The sequence below is a fragment of the Chelon labrosus genome, assembly GCF_963514085.1.
Source record: "Chelon labrosus genome assembly, chromosome: 24".
Lineage (NCBI taxonomy): Eukaryota > Metazoa > Chordata > Actinopteri > Mugiliformes > Mugilidae > Chelon > Chelon labrosus.
Genome location: NC_140357.1, coordinates 5,854,595 through 5,868,267, shown reverse-complemented (window position 1 = coordinate 5,868,267; position 13,673 = coordinate 5,854,595). Strand labels below are relative to the sequence as shown.

Below are 13,673 nucleotides of genomic sequence, written 5' to 3'. Positions count from 1 at the left end.
GGAAAAACAAAACATTATGTTTTGGGCAAAAAAAAGCGCTCAGCTACTCATTAGCAGTCCACACCATGTGCTTTTGTAGCTCCAGAGTTAAGTATGTGTGTTACGTTCCAATCTCCCCTCCATTAAATGTAATGGAGCCCAGATATATCCCAGAGATTACGCCTCCAACTCTCTTGGCTCTCTCCAGTGCGAGTTCAGGAGTTCACAATCTAACTGGAGGCTCTCTGAGCATACATGCATCTATTGCCCCTCTCCCTCACTCCACACACACATAGGACAAGAGCTTCCAGAGATGTTCCCTTTGCAGCTTCATGTGGGACGGCACAGTGTAAAGACTTTGTGGGTGTGTTCAGATGCACCTCAACCGTTTCCTGTCAGGACTGACTTCTCAAGATGCAAGACTGGAGGTCATTCCGCCTCTCAGATTCACCCTCTGCCTCTCCCTCTTCCCTCCTCTCTGCTTCTCACTACACGAGTGAATCATCTCCTCGAAAATAGCCCTTGATCTGCCTACACAGCTTTCGTTTAAAGGCTACCAGAGAAAAAAAAAAAACAGAGAGGGAGATTTATGTCACCGTGAAGCAGAATTTAAGCCTCAGAGTTACTTATACTAAGTGATTATGAGGTTACATTTCAATTATTTTTACATGTCCCTGATGTTGTAAAATGAATTGCACGTTATAAAAACAAGTTAGATTAATTACACAGTGTCACATCAGAGTGGTGTGCACTTGCCAAATATCAAGATTACCCACCGGGAAGTGAGTGAATCTTGTTGACAGTCTCACAGCCCAGAGAGAAGCTGGAGTGTAAAACGGAGAGGATATTAAAAGACACAAAGCCCGGGATGCTGTACTGAGGATCCAAAACACATCTGCTTTCTCCCCTTCTTCCCCTTAACCTGACTCTGCCATCCTCAGCTCCCCATCTCAAACGTCTTAAACATTCAAACATGGCTGCCGCACTGCAGGTGGCTGTTATAAAGCAGAGGGACCGGAGTCGTAATGAAAACAGAAACTCATAGTTCCAAACTCTGCTCGCGTCTCTAATGAGTTTACCTCAAAGGCTGTGATCACACTGCAGCTGTCCCAGTTCTGATGTTTCCCTCCTTCTGCAGCACGGATATGATAATTTGAGTGAATAAGGAAACACATAGAGTCTGTGACTTTCATTTTTGAATAATATGGCCCCAAAATATCGCATACAGCGATCAGCCACAACATTAAAACCACTGACAACCCCAATTCAGTGTTCTGCTGGGAAACTTTTGGACCTGGCGTTCATTCATGTGGATGTTACTTAGACATGTAGCACCCACCTAGACCAGACCAGGCACCCCCACCCCATAACAATGACACTCCTTGATGGCAGCAGCCATCCCCAGCAGGATAATAGTGCACTTCACCCTGAAAGGATGTTTTCAGTGAACTAAAACTTTGTTTGCATTTGAAAACAAAAGCCCAAAATGCATAAAGTTGGGTTTTAAAAGAATAAATAAACTGTGTAAGTGTGGACGATGAGTAAGCAAGATAGATGACACCAAACCAGCCTTCCTGCAGGAGGGTACACGAAGCAGAAAGAGATCTTCTCAAACAGTTGCCACAAACTTGTAGTTGTCTAAAGCAGCATTGTATCCCAGCGTTTTTGCGCACCAGAAGACATCCCAGGACTATTTAAAAGCTCTACGCTATCTCACTTCCTTATCTTCATTCTCCTGACTCATTGTGCTCTAGTGCTTTAGCTTAAGAAGACATTAAGTCCTCCCTCCCATCTCACTTTCCATCTCTCAGCTCAGTCCTTTCAAATCCATCATCAATCAGAGCTTTCATGTGGGTGATGGAGCCGCGCCATGTGCCGGCCTAGCAGGCAGTGTTGGGCGTTTAGCTCAGGCTGGAGTCTAATTTGTTTTGCCTGCAGTGGGCAAAGTAGCTATCAAGGCAACATTATTCGTCAGCGGGGACGGAGCTGTAATGAAAAGCACTCAGATGGGCAGAGGTGCCCAGAGGTCGGTATAATGGAGGCGTCCCGTCTCAATGAAGTCTCCCAGTGAATGAATAGCTCTCTGTACGCCAAAATGAAAATAGATTGTGAGCATCAGGGGTATAACAGAGCATAACTTTGCTGACCAAGGTAGGAAACATTATGTTAAAATCATAAAACATACACACATTTAATTGAAGCAAAGTGGTTTTGGGAGCTTTTATTGGCCATTGAAGAGGCCATGCAAGGATTCAAGAACAGATATTGTGTTTCCACTCAGCGTGCTCCGACCAAGACTTGATTTTTGAAACTAAATCAAAGAGAACAATAAAGGCAACATAGCACACTGAGTTGTCTGATGCATAACAGGAGATATTTCCATCTCAGTGACCGTCTCTTAACTCTTTCCGCAGATAACAAGGACTACGATGCTTACCTGTCCTACACCAAAGTGGACCCGGACCAGTGGAGCCAGGAGACCCGAGAGGAGGAGCGCTTTGCCCTGGAGATCCTCCCCGACGTGCTGGAGAAGCATTATGGGTATAAACTCTTCATTCCAGACAGGGACTTGATCCCCACAGGAAGTAAGCTCTCTCTCTCACGGCGATGTCAAGTTGTGTCGAATGTCTTGTCGCTTGGTGTTGCTCGTGTCGCTGTTGTCAGTGCGGTGGTGGTGCCTTGTTTGCCATTTTCTGTTATGCATTTGTGTTGCGGCATAACAAGGACGTGTTAAGAGCATCATTGTTTTCATTTGATTATGAAATCAGCTTTTTCTAACTGAACTGAAGTGGATCAGTATTAGTCATTAGCAGCTACTCAGACACAACTATTGGTCTTTACTTATCTTTACTGCTTGATGAGCATCTAGCATACAAAGGGGGACACGTTACACACATGCAATACATTAGTGAACAGTAACCAATTTAAAATAAACACGAAGCACAACCTGAGCATTATGTGCCAAGCATGTAACAATATTTATCACGGGAGAAGCTGAGAAGTGTGCTAAAAGTAAAAGATAAGTGGTTAAATAGTAAACAAAGTGCACATAATGAGGTGTGTGGTTGCAAAACATATCTAAACGGAGACGAATGGTTGAAACATTCGGCCTCTTCAACTGCAACTCCAACCAAACCAACTTTAAGCAATGACACAAAAACACACAGACACAGTATTTTAAAATGTAGGAGTTTTATAGATACTTAAAGATGTAGAGAAGTTGCGTTCAAGTCAAACTGACATCTTGAACATGACCAGTGTGTCTGTGCCCTCAGTGCTGCTAAAATCACCTCCAAAACAAGGGTTCAACACACAAATAAAGCACAATTCATGCTCCTATTCAAGGAGTTTTTATGTCAAGAACAGTAATAAGAGCCTTTTGGGGTCTTTAAACTGGTATTCTTTGCAGCGCCTCTGAAATTGACGCTGGCTTTGATGTAAATGCTCCTCCTTGCAGCATATTGTACTGTATAACATCGCAGTAGAGATCAAGTGATTACATTTCATGAATCATTACTAAACAATTTGACTATTGGTCACTTAGCTATGAGTTATTACCATTTTTTGTTGCCACATTAATTCAACTTCCCATTAGTGCAGTAAATCAATCCAGTACAACAACCTAAAACAAGGGCAACTGTTTCAGCTTGTGTTTTTTGGGTAAAACCATGACCTGGAAGCAAAATGTGTTGCACCTACACTAGAACTTGTGAACTTACTCATTCTTTATGTCCTCGTAGTCTTCAAAATGCACGCTGTGCTCTAGTGAAAGCCTGTAGGAGGCATAATAACCTACATTACATATGCAACATAATTAGCAGAAGGAGCCAGGCCTGTTATTACAGTCCACGTTTCTGATCCAGCTCCGTATAAACTGTGCCTCTGCATGCCGCTGTGTAATGATGTCAGCTGTACAATCAAAAATCCCTTTATGCATGGACATTAATGCATGTTTTACCACAGTATATTTCTAATGAAGCCTCTCGCCATGCCCCGTGCTTATCTTTGATTAACTCATCACACAGATGAGTTTGATAATATCATTATGTTATTAGCCTCCATTTGAATACTTGCATCTGCCTGTCTTCCTGCACATACCACCATCACTAATTATCTCCTCAGTGGCATTGTGCCAAGGTTATAAACTGAATCCCTTGCTGTGATTATGTGCTCATATGGGAGAAGGGGGGGACTTTTTGTAATATGGGAAAATGGCATAAAAATGCAAAGATTGAGAGGAAAGTACTTCTGATTTTTCAATTCCAGCTCGGTGGCACAGCTCGCCAGCTTATTGTTTCTATGTATAAACACTTAGCTCCCAATGGGAATGTATAAGCATCTCAACAGTTGATATAATAAAGAATAATCCGTAGCTGTAGATAAACACAATTCGGCCATGTGGATTTTAAGCATGTGCAAACAGTCTTTCTCCAGAGCTGCCAATTCCACAGTGTGCTAGATTATTTTAAGCATCTCTCCACTCTGATACATTTTTTTTACGTATTAATTGTTTTATTTTGTAACATGTTGCAGCAGCAGTAAGACTTGGCTGAACTCCTAGCACCAAAACAAAAGGCTTTTTCTTTGCTCTTTTTATGCTACATGTCCCATATTAAACTGGAATAAACTGGTCAACGCGATTATTGTTTCACAACCCGCCGCCCGCAGAGCATCAGTGGAGAAACAACAGTTTATGCCAGAGCCATGTCCCCACATTGACAGAAACTGTGTATTTATTTCTAATGCAAACAAATGTTCTGCAGATCTTTTGCTCACACTTTGAATGTAAATATCTATGTTTAGGTTTCACCAATGATCATTTCCAGGATGACACAAGACTACTTAGAGGTACTTTTTCCCCAGATTTCTAACGCTCGTGTCAACACACACCGACACAGAGTTAATTTATGCTTGAAAGTTTCTTACCAAGTAGCATTTACTGATCTATGAAGCATAGATTGCTACTTCTAAGGTGACTTTTATGATTTAAAGAACAAATACTAAGGTTTTTGGTGTTTTAATGGTGTGACTAGTGAATTAGATGGATTGAAAGTGCTTTGTTGTGTCTTAAGTTGATGTAATTTATGAGCTACATGTGGCATCACCAACCTGACAATCAGATGCAGTACAACGCACATGAAATTTAGGGTAATATCAGCCATAAACCCATCACATTATTGCAAAACACACAAATCTTGTCTCAATCTCCTCTTGCAGCTATAAGTCTAGTAAGTATGGAATGACAGGCTCGAATTAGGTTTAAGAAAAGAAAAAAAAATGAAATGAAATACTTTGCCTGTTGAATTACATGTTAATGTCTTACAAACAGAAAAAGAAGTTATTTGCACACAAGTTCAATATGTAATTAAATGGGTCACTAAAGTGTAGCTGCTGCTTTACTGGAATACACTGTGCTTAATGTCCTGTGTAGGAAGTCATGCTTAAATACAAAACTCACTGCAAATTATGTCACATAATTTTAGTTTTGAGAACCTTTTTTGTATTTTTTTTGCCCCGTGTGCTTTAATTTAGCATTGATTTAGCTTTTATGCAGTCTCGATTCAATTATTACACGTGCAGCGGTTTGACTGTGAAGCTTGTGAAATCTCTGAAAGGAGGAATGTAATCTATAAAGCTATAAAGCGTTTGCGGACGCCATCCACAGAGGGCAGATTTACTTTCGATTCAATCAATTCAAAACATAAAATGAAGCTACAGCTCATTAGCTAATTATGTAGTATCCATTTATCCATTCCCTGTTTGTTTTATTCATGATGAGAGAAAAAGAAAGAGGGCAGGCTCAGACCTCATAGGAGAGTTTTAGCATCAGGGACACGGAGGACCAGTTGCCAAACAAGCAAAGAGACGGACTTGTCACGTTGAAATAAAGCGCGACTTCAGCTCTGAGTTTAATCACGGAGCAGCCTCAGACAGACATGAAAGCAGCAGCAGCAGCAGCAGCAGCAGCAGCAGCAGCAGCTCACGGAGACGAGGTCAAAGAGGAAATGTGGCATTTGTTTGCTTAAAGACCAGCAGACTCGCCGAGGTATTATTCTCACACATTCTCACGTTTTCTCTTCTCACACGCACATAAGAGGGTCAGGAGCTTTCATTGGGAAGTGAAGCCCAGTTAATCCCGTCTACCTGCTGCTGAGGAGTCGCTCAGTCTTTGTCTCCGTTGACCTAAAAGCAGACATTAGCTGTTCACGCACGTTCGTTAATACGCTTGGGGAAAAGATGATGAGGCCTGGTGAAACATTTAATCACCTTCATTATTACACAAGCAGCTCAGGTACTCAGTAGGGACGAGAACACGATACTGTATTTACTGTAAACACCTATTATTTTTAATTTAATTTACTTTCAGCTGACAGGTGTCTTGCTTGGCTTTGAGTGTTGAGTGTAAAAACCAATCGACCCCCTTTCCTCTTGTTACTGTCTGTACATCTTATTATTCAATTAATGGCTGTTTATTTAAATCAGAATATATAATCACACGTGTTACATATGATTATTCCCATGGCAGATGGTGGAAATGATTTAGTGTTACTTCTCAGATGTTCGGTTTATATCTCATTTCAAACAGCAGTGTTTTTGTTAAATGCTAATCTGACTTTGATAAAAGATGATGAGACCAAGGGAGTTCTTCAAATAGCCTGTGTGATATGTTTCATCATATTTTCATGAGCTCTGTGTAATTTCCTGTACAATTAAAGTTATCTAGATAGATAAATAGAAGGAGAAATCTTACAAACAGAAAATATGCTTTTATTTGTATTATTAATCTATCCAAGTAATGCATCCTTCTTTCTATCTCTGTGTGTGTATTCAGCCTACATCGAGGACGTTGCGCGCTGTGTGGACCAGAGCAAGCGTCTCATTATCGTCATGACACCCAGCTATGTGTTGAGGAGGGGGTGGAGCATCTTTGAGTTGGAGACCAGGCTGCGCAACATGCTGGTGACCGGCGAGATCAAGGTCATCCTGATCGAGTGCGCCGAACTGCGCGGCATCATGAACTACCAGGAGGTGGAGGCCCTCAAACACACCATCAAGATGCTGACGGTCATCAAGTGGCGCGGGCCGTCCAGCAACAAGCTCAACTCCAAGTTCTGGAAGCAGCTGCTCTACGAGATGCCCTTCAAGCGCATGGAGTCCCTGGGCATCTCCCACGAGCAGGTGCTGGACGTCAGCGAGCAGGGCCCCTTCGGCGAGCTCCAGACCGTCTCGGCCATCTCCATGGCAGCAGCCACCTCCACCGCCATGGCGACGGCACACCCGGACTTGCGCTCGACCTTTCACAACTCTTGCCACACCCAGATGAGGCAGAAACACTATTACCGTAGCTACGACTACGACCTGCCACCAGGCGGCACGCTCCCACCACTCTCCACGCTAGGCAACCAGCACACCTACTGCAACATCCCCATGACGCTCATCAACGGACAGCGGCCGCAGTCCAAATCACCACGACAGCAGAGTGTAGAGGAAGCCCACGGCAACAACGCCATGCTGCCGCTGCTTCCCAGAGAGACCAGTATATCCAGTGTCATCTGGTGACAGAGACGGTGCCGGGCAGGGTAAACTGTGGATCTACATGATGTCCATCACAGGGAGGACTCAAGCCTGGACCCTGAACGCACCAGAGCCAGATGGACCCGAATGGCACTAAGCTACTTGCTGCTGTTGAATTTGCACCAAGAAAAGACAGGAGGGGGAGGAATCGGGGCGGGGAGGGGGAGGGATCGGGGCAGAGGGGGAGGGATCAGACACACTGGGAGAACTGAAGCTGGAGAAGATGGTGGCAAATATTTGACCAATAAGAGCTTTTAATGAAACTGAACAACTACAACAACAAAAAAGAAGCAAGGAGAACTCTTTTTGTATGCCTGTATAAACACTCACGTTAACACAAGCCAACACTTATGATAATTTACCCAGAGAGTCAAGGAATACAGGGTCCTGTACATAAGTTTTTCTAATTCTTTGTAGCAACAGTGTTTGGGACTTGTTTCTTTCTTTATGTTTTATCATCAGTTGGGACTCCTTTTTTTTTATTATTATTATTATTTCTTTTGTTTCGGTTTGTACAAAAGTGAAGCAATGGCCTGTGAGATGTGTCGGTTAAACCCGTTGTTACCTTTATCTTAATTTGTTGGCTCGTGTAGTTTATAAAGCTTTTGGGCGTTTTGTTGGGGGTGGGGTGGGGCGGGGAAGGGGTTAAAGTCACAGCCTTTTTGGAGATGAGTAAGACTTGCATTTGAGTTTCAGCTCCACCGGCTGCTGTAAGGGTTGAGGATCTGGGGCTCAACCGGAATATGCAAAATTTGGAGTCCAGAGAGCGACAGAAAGACGGACAGAAGGAAGGATGGGTTTCCCAAATGGATGGAACGTCTTTCGGAAAACTGTGTGAAGGGGGGGAAATGAAGAACATGGTGCTAGGCTTCACATCTCTGTTTCTCTCACAGTATTTACTTTTAAAAAAACAGCCTTGCTATTTACCTTAACAGATGATTATATCACTGAAAAGTAATTATGTGTATTATTTTATGAAAAAAGAAAAGTCTATTTTTGTAACCGAGGGATATTTGCTTAGAGAAGTTATACCTATAAAGTTTCTGATAGAAGGAATTGGTGAAAACAGTGAAAAACTAAATAAAATAAAAGAGCAATGTTTTGTTATGTGGATAGCTCATGAAAAAACGATAGGTCATTCACTAAATGTCTTACCCTTATACTGCAAGAGAAAAAAGTTTGTGTTTTCATCGTTAAAAAGGGGGAGTTTTGACATTTTCAAATCCACCGCCGATAGCAGCTCAGCAGGCTTTTTTTTGTTGATTTCAGAGTCATTGCAGCGATTCACAGTCGATACAAGGAGGACGGAGCTATCGATGATGTCAGCGCAGACGGAGGAGAAAGCCATGACATCCATTATCACCTGAAGCATTTACTGGTCTCCTCTGTAGGACCAAACGAGGCTGTCCAGGGCTAAACCGCTATCTCAGTTATTCACTTCCTCTTAAATGACAGCGCTGTTATTCGTTCGCCATCCCCTCGTCCGCAGAAGTGGTTTGGTCCGTTGAGTTACACTCTCGGGTGAATAAAACAGGGCTTTCACATCTCGGTTAGGAAATACGCTCGAGAGTTTCTCTCCAAAATGAGTCAAGAAACACCTTTAAAGACTAGTTATTAACATGAAAATAGAGGATTATATTTTTGACCTACTGACCGATAATCATCATAGCCTTTAAGAAGGAAACCCTTTCCAAATAAGAAGAATTTATTTAAAAATACAAATGAAATCCTGGTGAATATGTAACTACAATAGAAATACTACTTTAGACCAAAGTGAGCTAATATTTTTCCCATCACAATCAGTACAGTGACACCCAGTCAAAGAGCTATTCTCTCATATCCACTCTGACCTGTGGAGGCGGCCTCCTGCACCTGTGCCATACCATTTTTTATTTTTTGAGAAACTAACCTCATACTAAAATACCTGCGACATCTCACAGATGTTTCATTTAGTGCCGTAAAATATGCAAAAACGTGAAAACAATAAGTGAAAATAGCGTTACGAAACCACCTCACCTTTCCCTCCTACGAAACGTTTATGGATAAGAGCACCATCACCGAACAAGAAGAGTTAGTTGTGCCTCTTTGATGTGGCATTGTGTAAATATAATCGAGACAATAACATGATAAAGATGAAGACAATCGAGCCATATTCATGAAAACAGTGGTCATTATTCACAGGGCCTCTCAGAGTGGAGATACTAATACTGACCGGAGGTCGACAGGAGTCTGGCGCCAGCTCTCCTGCTTTGGGAAGCTGTGTGAATACCTTTTTCCAAGTGGGACGATACACACTTTAGTTTCATGATGAATTTCTGGTGACATGGCTTTGATGAGAACGGTGATAATGATGATAACAATGACAATATATAGCACAGAATTATTCCAGGCACTTTCACGACTCTTGAGACGACGTCTCTCCTGTTTTCTGATTTATTTTCTATTATGTATCTGCAATGTTCATTAAAAGAGATACTGTTATTATTAATAAAACCACATTTATGGTAATGGTATTCCTCTGCCCCTGTGTGTGCTGTGTGTGTGGAGGGTGAGAGTGCTTTACTTGTTTGCTCAAAAAAAAAAAAAAAAAACGCCACCCAGCTCACTTTGTTTATGGAGCGGCGGCGCAGATTGCTGACGAGGCCCGGATCCCTTTTCTTGGCGGAGAGCCGGCGCAGCCCCCCCAACCGCCATAACTCTCTTGTCTCCCGTAAAAACCTTGAAACAACAATCAATAAGTCTCCTTATTCCACTCAGACTGAATCAGCCCGGCCTCGTTTTAGAATAAGGCTAAATCAGGGGAGTCGATGCATTGAGAAACACTTTAAAATCCTCCACGTCCTGATTGTTGTTTGACCTCGATGCTGCTGGCACAGATATTGTTATTTATGTGCACCATGCAAATTGAGTCAGACTGTTTCTGGAACACAACTGAAGGTTTATCTTTGAAGTCCATTGAAAAGAACAGGTGAGTTTACTCAGGAAAACTGTCACAGCTACTGTCTCTAAGATAACGTGATGCTTTTTCTTTCAGCATACTTCCAGATAAACTGTTTTTTCCTCCCATGCTTCAGTGTGTTGTGCCCATAGTGTGTCCTTTTAAATTTGCTGTGCAAAAAGAAAAATATATATCTGAGTGTGCTCTACTTAAATGCAGAGAAGCTTGTGAAGTTGTAGTTGCACAATTGCAAGCTAATAGCATATGTAGCTGTAGCTTAGTGACAAGACTGGACCCTGGTCTTAGCTTGGCTCAGTCCAAAGTAGACAAAAAAATATATATGGTTGAAGTTTCATTCAGTTGATCCTTTCAAATTGCACCTTTATGGGGTCTAATGTGCTGGATCATTGCTTGTCTGAAAAATCTGTGCAAGGCCGAGAAGTTGTCTAGCACATTATCCGCCTTATTAAACCACAAAATCCTTTTTAAAAAATGCATAATTGTGTTCATTCTTGATGCTGTAATCGTGTTTGTAATATAAACTATATAAAGACTGATACTTGGATTTAATATTTCTCTCTCGCAGACCAGCTGAGTGAACATTTCCAGAGTGCAGCATGAAGAAGGTAAAAAATATGCCAGACTAGATGAGTCAGACTCCTTAAGTCAAGCAGCTGCTTCCTGCACTTTTACTCTTAACTTGTGAGAGCATGATGTTCCCAGATGTTTTCATCTGAGATGACATGACGCCATATGGTGTGTGTGTGTGTGTGTGTGCGCAAATGTTTGTGTGAAACGGGGTAGTCCCTAAGCTCCAACCATCCCCTCCCAAAAAAAGAAAAAGAAATCATTTTCACTTCATTATGGTGTCACAGCATAATAAGCTCCCTGAACCAAAGCATGTGACGTGGGAGGTGAGTGGTGAGAGCAGTTCAGGCTACGAGTGTACATGTACGTGTGCAGGAGGTTGGTTTATTCTTCCTACACACACACACTTACTGTTGAGGAGTATTACTCACTCTGGCAGGTATACCACGTCCCACGGGGCCTTGTTACTTGGAGCTCTGTGCCCCCTGTGACATGCCTTCCACTCCAAGAACCAGGCCAATTGTCTGTGCACGGGTAGGTGGCTGTGGAGGCTGTGTGAGTGTGAGTTCAGAGTGTAATTCTGAACTCACCACGGTTCAGTACGGCATAATTGCCGGCATGTGAGTGTGCACGGAAGCCATGGATCACGGATCACTTACTGAACCCTTCAATTTACGGCTACTTCCTGCAAGAGTGGCTCCATCTTTAATTATTTATTATATTTAGAATAGAATCGATGTTTGTGCACTGAGGTGGATGCTGGGTATTGATTTGACTGTGGATACAGCTGGTTTATCTATAACATATCCATAACAAATACTGTAATAGAAGAGGTATTAAATTTCTCCCATGAAAAGATAGACAGAGAAAGGTGGTCACCTCAGTAAACTCGAAGTGAAACGCTGTCATCTGCTGGACGTTTTTCATCCTGCACCTCAGCTGAGATTGCCCCTCGCTAGGCATGCTGGGAGGATAGCACCCAATTTGAGCCATTATGGGGAAAGTGCAGTGACGGGTAGATCATTCAGTCATGATAAAAATCACACACATCGTCTCTAAATTGCCCCCATCTGAAATCTTTTTGCCATTTGAAACCTATAATTGTGATGAATGGCGCTCTGCTCTTTTTCCTTTAAAGCAGTGCACTGCTACTAGATAAACCACTGCTGTTACTTACTGAGCCCCTTTTACAGCTCCCAAACGAGCATTTTAACTTATTGGGATTTTATAAATAACACACCTAAGCACCTGATGAATATATAATGACAGGTGTCATGTTAATTTGTGCTGCACACTGTGCATCAAGTTAGCTTATAAAACTTTGTCTATACAGTTAGAATCAAACTGCTCATTTGTGTGGTCAATGGATCTGCAACATGGTCTGCAAATAATTTTAGTCTGCTGACACAACATTGATGTTTATATGTGATTATAATATTAAATAATATAGCATTCTTATATTATAAATAATATATATATGATGGTTGTTTAATTTCCATTGACATATAAAAGTTTTGTCTCTTTCCATGGGTAATGGTCAGTATAATACAGTCAATGGTAAAGGTCTATTTGATTAATTCATAACCGGAAATAGCAACATAAGGTATGCCGCAAGGGATTGTGGGAAATGAGACGCTACTTTGATTTTTTTTTCCAACACACCTGCGCCTCTCGGATTTACTGTATTTTATCATTATCTAATAAGGTAAGCATTTTTTGTTAAAGTAGTTGTAACTTTATAAACACATTTTAAAAGCTAATTATTTATGTTAGAAGTTATGGCATGAAAGTAACTTCGGATATGAAGAGAATACACGAATTTGAAGTGTGCAGCCGGACAAATTGTTAAAAATATAAATGTTTCGACATGTTTTTAGAAACGCATCTCAAGGGAAGCATTTAATGCAAACTATTAACTTAAAATAACGACTTTGAGCTAGTTTTTAGTTTATTCTCAGAAAAAAAGACTTGCATGAAAAACTCCGTTAATGACGGAAAACACACCAGGTGTGCTTAATTACAATAAAAAGCCTCTGCAGATAAAAGGCTTGAGAATAGACGGGTCACTGTCTAAACTTGTTATTTACCCTCCTCTAAAGTTAGTCGTGTTGCAGTGCTGTTTTATTTTATTTATAAGTTAGAGCAGACACTTTTGATAAACCCTGTTTCAAGTAGGCCTACACACTGACTATGAAGTGCTGGACTTAATTCTTCTTAATGCGTAAATGCTTCTTTAAATCCCCGGATGTTGAAACTTAAACAGTGATAAAACACTTTATTATCAGGAATCCACCCCTCAGATTAATTTATTAAAAAATATTTCAGTGTGATTTAGAGAATTGTCATGCATGTAACACCAGTGTCAAAGATACAGAACTTTTATATATATATATATATAGATATATATAGATATATATAATTGTGAAAAGGTTAAAATAGATTTGGAAATCCTTAGCTGACAACCTGAAATCCAAAACCATTTATTTATTTTCTGTAACCGCTTGTCCTCTGGAGGGTCACAGGAGGGGGGGCTGGAGCCTATCCCAGTTGTCACTGGGCAAAAGGTGGGGGTACACCCTGGACCAGTCTATCG

General features: G+C 41.5%; 1 protein-coding gene across 1 annotated transcript in view; it reads left to right on the top strand.

Moving 5' to 3' along the window:
* The window catches only part of LOC311509213 (interleukin-1 receptor accessory protein-like 1), a gene marked incomplete at its 3' end in the record, with an annotated part of 191,289 nt that extends 183,750 nt beyond the window's left edge, over positions 1–7,539 (top strand). The window contains exons 9-10 of the mRNA XM_084574313.1: positions 2,394–2,564; positions 6,812–7,539. Coding sequence (XP_084430439.1) covers positions 2,394–2,564; positions 6,812–7,539 — 899 coding nt within the window. The remainder of the gene's footprint in view (positions 1–2,393; positions 2,565–6,811) is intronic.
* Between the last annotated feature and the right edge of the window lie 6,134 nt (positions 7,540–13,673).